The 14,633-nt window shown below is 43.2% G+C and overlaps 2 protein-coding genes and 1 non-coding gene across 8 annotated transcripts in view; 2 read left to right on the forward strand and 1 right to left on the reverse strand.

The window, feature by feature from the left end:
• Positions 1–8,878, forward strand: part of Zdhhc20 (zinc finger DHHC-type palmitoyltransferase 20) — a 65,125-nt gene extending 56,247 nt beyond the window's left edge. For 2 of the 5 annotated variants that reach the window (XM_052733087.1, XM_052733089.1), the window contains 4 exons: positions 1,123–1,212; positions 2,623–2,738; positions 4,028–4,106; positions 5,229–8,878. In XM_052733087.1, the coding sequence (XP_052589047.1) occupies positions 1,123–1,212; positions 2,623–2,738; positions 4,028–4,068 (247 nt within the window). In that variant the 3' untranslated portion in view covers positions 4,069–4,106; positions 5,229–8,878. Of the gene's footprint in view, positions 1–1,122; positions 1,213–2,228; positions 2,274–2,622; positions 2,743–4,027; positions 4,107–5,228 lie in introns of those variants that run through there. The other 3 variants (XM_052733090.1, XM_052733092.1, XM_052733088.1) reach the window with 2 other exon arrangements.
• A 1,748-nt stretch (positions 8,879–10,626) lies between these two features.
• On the forward strand, positions 10,627–10,791 carry LOC128108114 (U1 spliceosomal RNA). The gene has a single exon (XR_008217326.1). It is a non-coding gene; the product is annotated as a U1 spliceosomal RNA (small nuclear RNA).
• Positions 10,792–13,791: 3,000 nt separating this feature from the next.
• Mrpl57 (mitochondrial ribosomal protein L57) lies at positions 13,792–14,594 on the reverse strand. Of its 2 annotated transcripts, XM_052733097.1 has the most exons (2): positions 14,480–14,594; positions 13,792–14,239 (listed from the first exon to the last, which is right to left on the reverse strand). In XM_052733097.1, the coding sequence occupies exon 2, from the start codon at positions 14,229–14,231 to the stop codon at positions 13,923–13,925; it is 309 nt and encodes a 102-aa protein (XP_052589057.1). In that variant the 5' UTR covers positions 14,232–14,239; positions 14,480–14,594; the 3' UTR covers positions 13,792–13,922. The 2 variants fall into 2 exon arrangements, with proteins under 2 accessions (XP_052589057.1, XP_052589058.1); XM_052733098.1 differs by lacking the exon at positions 14,480–14,594 and having other exon boundaries at positions 13,792–14,473.
• Positions 14,595–14,633: the final 39 nt, after the last annotated feature.

The following is a 14,633-nucleotide window of genomic DNA, read 5'->3' on the forward strand; positions in this document are numbered from 1 at the left end:
TTATGCATATGCGAGTTTTGCCTGCATGTATATATGTGCACTACGTGTTTGCCTGGTGCCAGGGAAGATCAAAATTGGGCTTCAAATCCCCTGAGACTGGAATTATAGGTGGTTATGAGCTGCCATGTGGATGTTGGGAAAGAAGCCTGGGTCCTCTGCAAGAGCAGCAAGTGTTCTTACCTGCTGGGCCAACTCTCTAGCCCCTTAATACTTGTTTGACTATTACACTGTCCTATACTGTCTGTTTTGAAGTCAGTCGTTTGTGTGCCGATCTGTTTCTGATTGTTTATGGTGACATGTCAAATTTACAGCCACTCTGTCTTGGCCAAAGGTGCCTCTGCTGTGCACAGTTGTGATGGGTCAAGAGTGTGAGACCAACCGGACGTGCTGTGGTTCTTTGGACAGCCGTAAGCTCGAAGGTGGAGCTTGCCTTTTTTCACTGGTAGGCTGTACTTCTTACCAAGTGTTCGGAGCTCTTTGGTTGGCTGATTGGTTTTGTAGTACCTGAGAACCTTTGGAGGGCCTTCTGTGAGAGGCTACTTGTGAGCTCAGCACTGAGCTGCACCTCTAGTACCAGCTGTTCTGGCAGTGGTGTTGACTGAATACATGGAACTTACTTTGCAATTTCAGGTTGAGTGTGGATGATGCTTTCAGTGATCATGATGCTGTCAGGTACCCAGATAATTGAATAGCTGTCTGTGATAAGGGCTCACAGGGCATTGTGATTTTTTTTTTTTTTTTTTTGGTTTTTCGAGACAGGGTTTCTCTGTGTGTGTAGCTTTGCGCCTTTCCTGGAACTCGCTTTGTAGACCAGGCTGGCCTGGAACTCACAGAGATCCGCCTGGCTCTGCCTCCCGAGTGCTGGGATTAAAGGCGTGCGCCACCACCGCCCGGCGGCATTGTGATCTTAATCAGCACAGAGGCCATTGTTTCTAAGTACATGTGAGTTAGGAGAGAGAAAAGGCTGTCTTCAGTGGAGACGGTAACTTCCAAAATTAGACTTGATATCTGACTTGATAAATTTTAGTAATTTAGTTGTACCAGGCCTCTGAAAGACAAATGTTAAACTTGACCATTGTTATTAAATTAGTATGCAAATAATTACTGTTTCTCATCATACAGCTTGGGTGATGGCTGCAGTTTTCCAACTCGCCTTGTGGGAATGGATCCCGAACAAGCTTCTGTTGCAAACCAGAGTGACTATGCCAGAAGGTATGTTTCTTGTTCCTAAGTTTTTCAGTAGTCTTTGTAAAACAGTCTGATGCCTGTTCTACATGAATGATTCATACACAAACAGTAGCACCCCAGGAAACAGACAGAAAAAGGAAAGTTCTATTTACATTCTCTTTTAATGGAGGACTGATCGGTGTTAGGTGCCTAATCCTACACACTTTTTACATGTAAACTAGAAAACCAGAGTAGCAGAGCGAATCAGTAGTTAGATCAGGACAGGTACATGCAGCTTCATGTCTAAGGAAACTATCGAGCAAGTAAATATGCTGTCTTCATCTTCTAGAAAGTAAAATTCCCTTTCAGCACTTCATATTGGCTTATACCAAGTTGTATTTTTTTAAAGAAAATTTAAAAGCCAGTTCTTATTCTAATAACCATTAATTTCAATAACTAGGTTTTAATTGCAGTGTCAGAATAGTTGATGATAATTTGAAAGTACAAATATTTTCTTATTCATCTTAAAGGAAATTTCTTAACATAGTTGCACACCAGGAAAACTGATTCATAAATTCATATTTCTGTCAACACAAAAAAATGAAAGGTAGCCAGGTGTGGTGGTGCATGCCTTTAATGGCAACACTCTGGAGACAGAGGAAGCAGATCTCTGTGCATTTGAGGCCAGCTTAGTCTTAGTCTACAAAGTAAGATCCAGGACAGCCAGGGCTGTTACAGAGCAACCCTGTCTTGGGAAAAAGTCATAAAGTTAAAAATAAAGAAAGGTGGGGCAAGCCTCAGCGCGCACCGCACCGAAGGCCTCCAGCCCCTTCAGCCTTTGCGCTCACTCTGCTTCTAAACAAGTCATTCAGGCAAGTCTGTTTCCTTTCCCTAGAGGGTGGAGAGCGTGTGTGGCACCCAGCGTAGTGGCTGGCCCATAAGAAATACCTGGCAAACCTCTCTTCCTTTTCCTCCTTTCCTCCTCCATTCCCTTCCTCCCTGGCTCTCTTAGTTAGAAAAATAAGTCTACGATAAATTACTGAATCATTTTCTCCCCTTAGATCTAAACTGCAGAGGTAGAGAGCAGAGAACTTGGGAGATGACAGGTAACTTTTGTACTGGCCACAGACAGCTCTTCACCTGGCCTTATGCTACTACAGCTCCCAATTAACAAGTGTTAAAAGCCCTTTCCCATTGCCCTCAAGCTGTTTCTTAGTCTAACCGGTTTCTTTGGCAGTATTGGAATACACACTTTTGGGCCCAGAGAGTCATTTGACTGGGGGGCGGGGGTTGTGGGCATATTTTTTTCTTGGAGCTAGCCTTTTCAGAGTGCTAAGATCTCATGAGTTTCCTCGCATATTTCAGAGAAGGAATACTAATTGGCTGCTTATTAATTATTAAGTATCCTTAATTGAGCATTAAAGTATACACTGAACTGTCTGTTCCTTTTTTCAGTATTAGCTCAAATCAACCTTTTCCTATCAAACCACTTAGTGAGTCAAAAAACCGTTTGTTGGACAGTGAGTCTCAGTGGCTAGAGAATGGAGCTGAAGAAGGAGTCACCAGACCAGGTAATGATTCTCATCCCCTTCAGATGAAAGTCTCCAGATTCAACAGAACTGTATAAAGCCAAAATGGTGTGATATTTGAGACAATAAATACAGAAGACTGTCTGTAAAAGTCCTACATATGAGGTGCCCATGCTTGTGGATGGACCTGTGAGGAAAGGGACAAGGCACAATGGCTGAGTTGTACTCTGCCCTCTGTTCAGCTGGGCTGTTTCCCAGTCACAAGTTTCTTCACCCATGAATGGATAGTTTGGCATTGGCTAATCCGAATAATATTTTAAGAACGTTTTTTAGTGTTCTGGTATATATTTAATTTAAAACAATTTTTGAAAGCATTATACTCAACTGGGTATGGTGGCACACACCTGTAATTCTAGCTCTTGGGAAGCTGAGGCAGGAGGATCAACAAGTACTATTCGAGCCTAGGCTTCTTGTTAAACCTCCCTTGGGTGTGTAGTGACTTCATACTCTTTAAAGGGTGGCGTGGACGAGGCCTTTGCCTTTCTAAATGACCAGTCTGTGAACTGTGGATGCAGTTAGAACAGCTGCTGAGGCGAAGTGGGATTTCTGCAGAACTGGGCTCACAGTGTCATCTGACCACTTAATCAACGTCACCAGCCCAAATCCTTTCTCTGCTCTCTCAGGTGCTTCTCGAGTCTAACAGTAAGATGACTGTCAGGAATCTGCTTGACTATAGGAAAACAGATCAGTTCATAGTAACTCCAGGAAGTGCCCCGGGAACTGTCTGAGTAGCTCTGATCCCGGGGGGTGGTGGGTGGCGGGGGGGGGGGGGGGGGGGGGGGGGGGGGGGGGGGGGGAAGCTTGAGCTTTGAGAGGCATTTTGAGCTGCTTTTCCCTTACCAGTCATGGTAGCACACCTTATATTCCAGTACTTGGGAGCTGAGGCTGAAAGATTTCTATGAATCTGGGGCCATCCTGGGCCATAGAGTAAGACCTTGTGTCAAAAAAATCATAAGTAAGTGAAGGGAATCTGTTAATAAGTGTCTTCGCGTCTTTAAGATTATTTGGCTCCTGGTAAGGATGTGTTTCATGCACTTGTTAATTACTGCTGCTTCACTTCTAAGCCCAGTGGCCATGTCCCCAGATGAACCTGACAAACCTAACATGCTCTCAAACGCTCTCTAACGCGCTCTGCTCATGCCTGCCTTCTACACGGAGGCAAATTGTTGTCATTTGAAACCTGTAATAGTCACATAACTTAGTAATTAACTTCTCCCTTTAGCCAGAAACTTACTTCTTCTTGTGTCTTCTAATTAATTGTATGTTCACAGGTACAAATAACCATGTTACAGTGGCAATAGAAAGTAATTGAGTACTACTTGTTCCTAACTAACCATTGATGAGTGCAAGGTAAGACAACACAGAGGTATTTCCTTCAGCAAAATGTAGTTTATTTGCATATTTCATCTCATTTTTTTCAATTATGTACCCAGATTAAGCAGTTCTGTCCTACAACTGCAATATGACTTCTGCCCGAATCTCGTTTTCCTTACTACTTCTAACACAATGTTACTAACCATTTGCTGGTAGATTAATGAAGAAACTAATTGAAAATGTTTAAGATGTACATGTGAGGCCGGGCGGCGGCAGCGCACACCTTTAATCCCAGCACTCGGGAGGCAGAGGCAGGTGGATCTCTGTGAGTTTGTTCCAGGAACTCCAGAGCGAGTTCCAGGACAAGCTCCAAAGCTACACAGAGAAACCCTGTCTCAAACAAACAAAGAAAGAAAGATGTACATGGAAGCATGAGAGCAGTACCTTACTGGTTAGTTTAACGAACAAAGGGTGTCTGTTATTGAAGTTTGATCAAGTGAAGATTGACTAAAGGCAGACAAAGGGCTTCCAGGTTCATTAATGTTAGTTCTGTAGACACAGTAACAAAGCATTGTCTCAAACCTATGACCTAGTATCCCCTTTCCTTCCTGGCTACTGTTATTTTCCCAGAAGATCTCATCTGGGGTCTTGCCAAGTAGAGCACCTGCATCCTCCACTCCAGGCTTATCATGAGGTCAGGTCTTTGCAGAGGACCTGGAACCTAAGCAGTTAGAGGCAGGGCCCACGACCTAGGACAAAATGAGTTCCAGGCTCCAGACACGGCGGTTCTAAGCCTCCATCGGGCTGAATAGGCCGCACTGTGAAGAGCTAGCTTCAGGGTCTGCATCTGTGGACACTGCCCCATTCAACCACTCGGTGCTTCTCATGTAGTCGGAGAGTCCCCAGCTGAAGTTTCTGTAGCAGTAGGTGGATGAGAGAGGCTGACTCTCGGATGGTGTCCAAGTGGGCAGACAGGGTACCCTGAGTGCAGGCCGAAAGCTCAGTGATCCCTCCTTTACTCTTTGCAAAAGTCTGAGATATTGTAGAGTTCAAGAGTCTGGTTCCTAACTTGTTAGTCCTTAGGGCCATTTACTAAATAGCTAAGGAAATAGAAAAATTGGCTTCCACCTAATAATTCAATTATTTCTGTTTTTGTAGGTATATAAAAACACATTTTGGACTATTTTCAGTTTTATTTGCAAGAAAATGATGGATGGAATGAAGTAATGGAAGTATAACAGAAGATATATTTTTAAAAGGAAGCATTTGTACAGTGTGCTGGCTCCACAGAAGCACTACAGAGCAGAAAGATGCCTTAATTTCCAGTGTCCATTCGTGCAGCATTGCCTCGGCTCAAAAGTGACTAGTTTTCCTTTGGAAATAACACCTGTCTTGAGATGCTATCCTCACATGTTAACATGGCATTTGTATTTCTTAACACCTTAGTTAAAACAATAGAGTTATTCCTTAATATCCACTTAGATTTTCACTCCAAAAACAAACTAAAAAGTTGTCTTCGGTGAAGTCAATCTGGGGCAAATGGTGGCTAAAAATGATATCCATATCATTGATTCTTGTACTGTATAAGGGAAAGGAAATACTGCTTTTTTAATTAGATGTTTACTAATTTATAATTACTGTTTTATACTTTTCAACATTTTAATAAAGATTTTTTTATTATTGGCTATGAAATAGCACTCAGAAGGATTCAGATACCTAAATATAATCATTTAGAACATTGAAGATATTGATATAATTCAAAGGTTTAGTTAGAAGCATTATAATACAAGCCAAGTGGCACACGCCTGTAATCCCAGCCCTCAGGAGGCTGAGGCAGAATTGCTGTGAGTTTGAGTCTTGCAGGTTTCATAGAGACCGTATCCAAAGAGCAGAGTAAAAGGAGCATTAATACAGCCATGTGGTATAGTATGTGCCCAAGGCTCAAAGGACACATGGTAGTAAAAGAAATGTTTTGTACTCTCTGCTTTTTAATTACTCTTTGTTGAATTTTCAGGGGAATTTATATGGCATGGAAGCACAGAGGTTCACGTGCTATGCAAAGATCCAACACAGTATGAATAGGTGGAAGTAGCTAAAGGAAAGAGAGAATGGTAAGAGGAATATTTTAAACAGTGAAACAGATTCTTAGCCCTAAAAGTGTGTATGCTACAAAATGCTATGAATAGATTTTCAGTTTAGATGATGTCTAAAAAATCACTGTGGTACTTTCCAGTAACCTTTTAACAGCTTAAACAGCGACTGAAAATGCACTCCAGATGAAGCAAAATAAATAAAACAGATTCCAGTCTTGGGCTGGAGAAATGTTTCAGTAGATAAAGGCACTTGCTCCCAAACCTACAACCTGAGCTCAGCCCCCTGCTGGGAGGAGAGAACCAACTCGCACATGTCTTCTGCCATTCACATGTGCACTGTGATGCACACAGACACTATGTTTTAAATTCTCAGTCTCTGATTCCTATGTGAAGTCTTAAGCCTGACTCCCTAGCAGCCACCTGACAGCTTTAGCAGGAACGGTTGTACCTAGGAGACTAGTCCATGCTCTATAGAAAGACAGTGTGGAATGCTGTTCTCCGTTTACACTGTTATCAGAGAAATATACCTAACATGATAGCTTGCAGTAGACAGCAGAGAGGAGCCTCACTCAGATGTGCAGGTATTGGGGCTGTACGGTGTCTGTACACACAGTGGGATTGCAGCAGAAAGGACATCCTGAGGGAATTGAATTACAGGACTCCCAGGATCCCCCAGTGTTGAAGTTTGCAAATAACCTTGCTTTTCCTTTTCCCACCAAGTATCTCTGGACTCCCCTGTCTATCAAACATTATACTAAAGATAGTGCTGTGATTCCCTGATCCTGCGTAAATCAAGACACCTGCTGTTCCAACTTTGCAGTTTGGGGAATTGATTGAATTCTCATTGACTGCACTAATTCTGAATCTCAAGTAACTTCCCCTTTGGACCAGAGGAGTAAGTTAGCTTTGGAACCGTGGTTTAAAATGATATGTAGTATGAATTCCTCTTTGTGTCAACTCTTTATTGTTAATATTTTTGATTCTCAAAAAACAGAGTGAATTAAGAGATACAAATTACTGCTAGGCATGCTGATCCACGCTACCAGTCTCAACACTTGGGAGCCTGAGGCAAAAAGGTCTAGTTCCTTCTCAGCTTTGTAGTGAGTTCAGAAGTAGCCTGTGCTACATGAGATCCTGTGTCAAAAAGGTCAGGAGAGAAGATCAACTCCCAACCAAAAGTACAACCTCAGTCTGGTAGTTCGCATGCTGCTTTCAGCAGAATCCTGATCCTTCTGTCTCTGCGTTTAGATCAGAGGATTTGCATGCACCTGGCACATACTATTATGTAGAGGTATAGTCTTTCTGAGTTCTTTTCATTTGATTATTAGTATAGTAAACTATTTTTAGTTTTTGGTTTTGTAGCCTTTATAGCCAACATTTTGCCACAATCTAAAATATTTACCTGGCTTTTGTTGTTGTTTTTTTGTTGTGTTTTAATGCTGGGGAATCAAACCCAGGGCCTTGTGCATACTAGGAAAGTCCTCTACCACTGGTCCAGGCTGAATCTGTTCATACATAACAGTGGCTGTTTATTAGGGGGTAGCAAGTGGTATGGGAATCGGGGAAGGCTGACTCTTCAGTATTTCAACTGGCATTGAGTCTGCTGTCAGCTGGGGAGACCAGGTCAAAATTAAGCTTTGCCAAAATTTCAAACACTTGAACATTCGTGAAGAAAATGAAGTTGAATTTCAGGTCTTGCCCTTGCCATTAAAAACATTAGACAGGAGACTTGGTTTATCTGGGTACAGGGGTACTGGCCTGTTCAGTACCTGTGGCACCTGACCATTGTCACTGTGCCAACCAAAGCAGCTGCAGTATACCAGCTATTGAAATGAACATGTTTACAAAGTTGAGTTTTCTCTTCACATAAGAATGATTTTTTAAAAACTTTTTACATAGTGGTTATGATTCAATGTGTTATGAGCATAACTGGTTAGCTTAAACATATGGTGTTTACTTGAATTTTAATTCCTAACAGAAAGCAAATTTTGACTGTTTACAAGAATGCTTGAGATGAGTCATGAGATCTCCCGTTCTCTCTGAATCAAATTTATATTAAGGGCTTAGTGTTAGAGCCTGTGTATTTGGGGCATTGAATAGGCAGTAACTCAAAAATATGCTTAGCTTACATCTTGTTCTACAAACTAGTACTTCTAGCTGTGGATAAGTATTTTTAACTAATCTAATATTAAATCATATTTTTGCATTTCAGTCAAACTAATAAGAACATATGTAAAAGTACAGATAAGATATAAATCTGAAATTCATATTTCATATGATCTAAGCTGTATTTTTAAATTTAAAGTTCAATAGAGATTCAGAAAGGTCCATATTTTTCTAATGACTTCACTCTGTTATTTTCTTGGGTTATGTAAAGCAAGGAATCGTATTTGTATTAAGGGGCTAAGAAAGCTGTTAGTTTATTATATTTGTACATGATTATAGACAAGCCTATGCCCATTTAAAAGAAAAGATGGATACTATTTAAGGTGATATTTAATATGCTTTTCTATAAACAAGTTTGAAATATAGTTTACCTTAGTTGTCTTTACCTATCAAGTAGCTTAGCCTTGTATTTATTTCTCATTTGTGTGAACCTAGACCATGACTCTTTGCTCTGTATTTTGAATGGCCTAACCTACATTAATATGTGCACATTTTACAACTTTTTTTTTCAGAAATCATAATTACTTTATTAATAAACAGATAAAGATATTGCCTTGTTTGGGAATGGTTTGTTGCCATTATAAAGTGATATTTGCCAAATGAGGAAATAATTTCATTTTGATCAGTGTGAAAATCTGTTAAAAGTATTGTTTAGTTTAGTGGTTCTCAACCTTCCTAATGCTTCAGCCCTTTAATTCAGTTCCTCATGTTTTGGTGACCCCAATCATAAAATTAGTTTTGTTGCTACTTCGTAACTGTAACTTTGTTGTTATGAATCATAATGTAAATATCTGACATGCAGGATATCTGATTTGTGACCCTTATGACAGGGTCATTTGACCCCCAAAGGGGTCACGACCCATGGCTTAAGGACCACTGGTTTAAGAGCTTAGTAATTTCTGAAAACAGCCTCCAAGACAGGCAAGTTAAACTGTGGTTTAGTTTATTCAGAACCTAGGCAAGTTAAACTGTGGTTTAGTTTATTCAGAACCTTACAAGTTTAATTAAGTTTTTCTGGACAGACAGTTTGTTTCACAAGGCACTTTAGGATCTGCCACTGCTAGATGTGTAAAATGGTTGAACTGTGGTTGTTAAATTACGGGTCATAGATGTTATCTTGACCATTAAAATCTCAAGAGCATGTGTAAGAGCCAATAGAGAGGCTCACAGAGATGAGCACCTTTTCCTCAGGTTGAGTAAGTACACGGTTTGAGGCCAGTCTTGGTGGTATGCACCTATAATCCCAACATAGGAGGCAGAGGCAGGAGGATGTCTGTGAGTTGAAGCTAGTCTGGTCTACATAAAGTTCCAGGCAAGCCAGGGATACATAGTTGAGACTGTCTCAAAACAACAGAACAACACCATTAGGTGGTGTTCCAAAATACACAAGGATAGCAGCTAATAGCTCTGAGGCCACAGGATTTTGTGGGTATTCAGCAGTTCTGTGATGTTAACTTCCATGATGTTAGCTGTCTTTGACCTTGTTGAATGACTAATAGGGTGTTTTGTTTTGTTTTTTAAGCTTTTGGGGGGGGGCTCTTACAGGAAAGGGGCTATCGGTGCCTGGATTCTGTGGAGCTAGAGTTAAAGGCAGTTGTGAGCCACCCAACATCCCCCTGAAGAGTAGGAAGCACTTCTAAGCACTGAGCCAACTGTCCAGCTCCCTAATAGCTTCTGAGTGATACTTTACCCCAGGCCGCATTTCAACTCCATTACCTTTCCAGGTGCCTGGCCTCCATCACAGGCTGACACTTTGGTACCACCTCAGCACCTAGTTTCTATTACTGTTGTTATTTTGCTGTGCTGATAACATGGCTCCAATCAACTGTAAATTCTTGAAGTTTTATTTTCATCTAATAGCTTCCCACAAAATAAACACTAAAAATCAGATAGGAACTGTAATGAATTTCATATCTACTAATTTTTTTTCCTGTCGTGGTTCCTCAATTTCTCTAGATTAACCAGAGGGCTAGAGAGAGAGCTCAGTGGTTAAGAGCATATACTACTTCCCCAGGGGACCAGAATTCAGTTCCCAGCACCTGTAAGGGTGACAAATTCCAGTTCTGGGGCATCTAACACCTGGCTTTGTCAGGCACCTATACTCATGTGCGTATACCTACATACAGGCACACACATACACATAATTAAATATCTTCTAAAAGGATCAGAGTGTAGTGTTTTATTGACCTTAGTTTCAGGAGACCAGTTTGGTTTGGCAGTGTCCATCAAATTTTTCAGTGCTCACATTCTTTGACTCATTTTACCTTTAGGGGTTGTACTTTGTGTAAGAACATTCATTATATGTATGGCAGTGGATTTACCATAATCACAAAGATGGTTTTCCCAGGGTGAGGCTTATCTTTTGTACTCCAGATATACTGACCCCTTCGATTTCCCCCAAATGTAGAAAACTCAGCTGCATAATTTGTGGTAGTGGGGGACTGTATTCCTGCTCGCTCTCAAAAAAAAAAGTATCCATTCCAGTACTGTTTGAGGCAACAGAAGACTGAGGTACCCTGTGTCTGACTCCACTCCTGTTTCCATGTGCAGTGGAGTTTCCAAAGACATGCATGACCAACCCTCAAGAGAGCTGCTTCCAGAGAGGGGGGCTTGGAGTTGATAGCCGCCACTTCAGTGTTTATCTTTTTCTCCTTTCCTACCATGTGCCTACATTGGTTTTCAAACAGAAAAGTTGCGGTAGATAGTCCGCATCAATGATGAAAAGATGTTGGATGCTAGACCACTGTGTACCCACGTGAGGGTGGTCTGCCTCTTTCACATAGCACATGGATTCTACAGGGCTTGCAGTTATTTTAAAACTACTGGGCCAGTGAGCTAGCTCTGCTCTGCAGATGAAGGCTGTCTTTCAACCTGAAGTCCTGGGTTTGGTTCCAGGAAGCCAGTGTGCAAAGTAGCCAGTGCATGTACGTGTGCACACACGATTGTAATAAAAGTTAAAACTATTCCAAGAAAACAGCTAAATTGTCATGCTAGTAATCAAAGGAAAACATTGAGTTTGCGTGAAGACTTAAGAAATAGCACCGATTAAATGGAGGCCTGAGATGCAGCCTGGAATTGATACAGGAATGAGCAGAGAAAACTAGTTGTTTGGAGGGCTTTTTACAAAGCAATAAATGAGGGAGACCTGTGTCTATTCCATTGCACTTCCAGAAACACCATGAAACCATGTAAAGGTTTCCTATAACTAGTCATAAAATTTGGAGCACCCCAAATTATGTGTGAGCATGCTGGGTAAGCCTTTAATTCCAGCATTCTGGATGTAGATACAGGAGGATACCTATGAGTTTGAGGCCAGCCTGGTCTACATAGTTCCAGTACAGGACTTCATAGACCCTGTCTCAAAAAACAAGAATTCAAGTACATTCATGGGAAAGATCTTGAAGATGAAGTGAAAATAAAAATTTAAAGAAGTTTCATACATGATCACCCAATGGCAGGATTTATAGGCTCCTTGCCATCTGTTTATTGAGCACCTGAAGGAGGGTGAGTGGTGGGATTAGAAACCCCAGCAGCTGTCTTCCAGGCAGTGGGTATAGACATGGGCACCTATAAGGATCTGGGTTCTCTGGCAAAGGTAGGTCTAAGATGTGAGATGGTGGGTAGCCAGTGAGAGAATCGAAGACTGCAGTGGGCCCTGGAAGGTCATTGGCAGAGTAAGAAATGGCTTGTTAGAAAATACACACACCAACACCAACACCAAACTGGCTTTAGACTGACTTCATTTGGTCACTGTAAGTAATGGCCATGTATTTGGAAGATTATCAACTGAGTGAACCTGGATTTAGAGTGAACTAGCTACTAGCAGCTTTCCCTCAGTCTTTGTGGGGTTTTTTTTTTGTTTTGTTTTTTTGTGCCTATTCTGGGCCTAGAACCTGGTAAGCAAGCAAACGCTACCTCTGAGCCACACCTGCAGCCCCATCCCTCAATCTTTCTCATTTTTGGCTTTTCAAGACAGGGTTTCTCTGTGTAGTCCTGGCTATTCTGGAACTCACTATAAACCAGGCTGGACTTGAACTCAGAGATCTGCCTGCCTCTGCCTCTGTCTCCTGAGTGCTGGGATCAAAGGTGTGCATCACCACCTTCCAGGTTCAGTCTTTTCAAATGAATTTGGTGCCTGCATCATGTAGCCCTTCCAAAGTGTAGAGATGTTGATGTGTGCTGGAAGTAGTTTGAAAAACTTACTTCCTATAATCCCAGCACTGCGGGAAGATAATTTGTCCATCAGCCTAGGCTACATGATGAACCTGTAACAGGTCCCCAGACCTCAGCACAACATACACCATGACAGTACCATTCAGGCCTTGGAACCCAGCACAAAGGCAGCAACACCTGCCAAAAATGAAAACAAAGACCTAATCTGTCAAAGTCCAGAGTTCTGGGCAAGTCCCTAAATGTACTATGCTTGTTTTTTGGCTTCTGTAGTTCTGCTTCTGGCTAACTGTTCTTGTTAACTGAAGTGTGTCAACCCAGGTGTGTGTGTGGGGGGGCGGGGGGGGCGGGGGAGACGGATATCCAGTGTAGTCACCAGCTGGCTAATAAAGTTTCTATTGGCTTGAATCTGTGTCTCAGTTGTCTTCTCTGGTGGATACCTCAACAAGCCCTTGTGTAAATCCTGTGGACCACACCCGCACAGGCTTTTGTTGTTTTTGAGAGGGTCTCACTATGTAGCTCTGGCTGGGTTGGAGCTAGCACCCAGTCATCTGCCTGCTCTGGCTCCTGAGTGCTGGTTAAAGGCATCCACCGCCACAGCCAACAAAATCCCCTACTTTTAGGCAGGGTATGGAGCTCAGCTGGTAGAGTCCTTGCATAACACCTGACACCCCAAATTCAGTCACCAGCATAATCAAGTTTTATACGCTGGAGAGAAGGAAAGTTTGTAAATGTGATCTCCACGTCACTTCTTAGACTCATACCAGTTTCATCTCACAGGGTGGAGAGGAGGGCAGAAAGTAGTGAAGTGGAGTGACTCCTTATAAAATCTGTGTATTAGAATTGTTGCTTCATGGGTGTGTTACCCTGTGATTAACTCTAGGCCCTTTGTTTAAAGGTCTAGTTTTGCTACATGTTTAGGCACGTGCCTTTAATCCCAGAGGCCAGTAGATCTCTAGAGTTCAAGGCCAGTCTATATCGGGAGACCCATCTCTAAACCTCTCCCCCACCCCCTTTTATAGTAGGGCAGGGAGCCAATGCCTGTAATTCCAGTACTTGGAGATAGGCAGGCCTACTGCAAATTTGAGGTCAGCAAAAAAAGGCAATAGATCCGAAATTATGCACCTGTAGCAAGGTTAGAGCCCCAAATACTCTTTCTTTTGGCTTTCTGAGGTTGGGTTTTACTGAATACACCAGCAAAGATTTTTCTCCCTCTCCCTCCTGAGTGTGAGGAATACAGGCATGAGCCAAATGCCTAGGTAGAGCCCCAAATAGTCTATATGAAACAACTATTAATCATGTCTGTTTTAATAAGATTCTGGTCGAAGGGATCACACTTATATAAATTACATTTTTCCAGTTCCAGGACCAGGTAAGGGCAGAGCAGTCTGGTATCCATAAATGTAAAGGTGATGGCTCCTGGTTAGGACCATTTCTTCGTGACGTTGAGATGGTCTAGCTGGTCGGCAACGTATCTGTGCTCGGGGAACTTGGAAGTGGCGGCCGCCTTGATGGCCTCAAAGGCCTGGGCCCTGCGCTCCGCGGCGTGGCGGTACTCCTGCTCCGCTGTCATGTAGGGCATGCTCAGCCAGTAGTGGTTCTCGGCCTCCACCTCCAGGCGACGGATCATGTTCTCCTTCATCCGGAAAGACACGTTCCGCGGCCGCCGGTGCTTCCCGATCCACTGATGGCCCGGAATGCGGCCGCGGAGGAGGACGGCGGTGAAGAACATGGCGTCTCCTGAGGAAAGCACACGAAAGCCGAGGTCGCTGAGACCCGGAGCAGGAAGCGAGCAGCAAGCGTGCACGCTGGCTCCCACGTCCCGCGCCCACCGGGCCGATGCCAGAGCACGGTCTGCCCCCGCCGGAAGTGGGGGGCCGGGTGCCGGGCCGAAGCCAGAGCACGCTCTGCCCCCGCCGGAAGTGGGGGGCCGGGTGCCGACCACACTGCAGGGGACGATGGGCCTCCCAGAGAACCCACCTGGCCCACGAACTCACGACGACCTCGCCTCACAGTCCCTCAGACACTGACCCACGCGAGGACGCACGCGCGCACTTCTTCCGGGGCTTGCTGGGGCCCCGGTGCGAGACTTCCGCTCTCGCGAGAGAAGTCTTCTGCGCCTGCGCGGAGCGGG

The sequence above is a fragment of the Peromyscus californicus genome, unplaced genomic scaffold, assembly GCF_007827085.1.
Source record: "Peromyscus californicus insignis strain IS unplaced genomic scaffold, ASM782708v3 Scaffold_12__1_contigs__length_115047231, whole genome shotgun sequence".
Lineage (NCBI taxonomy): Eukaryota > Metazoa > Chordata > Mammalia > Rodentia > Cricetidae > Peromyscus > Peromyscus californicus.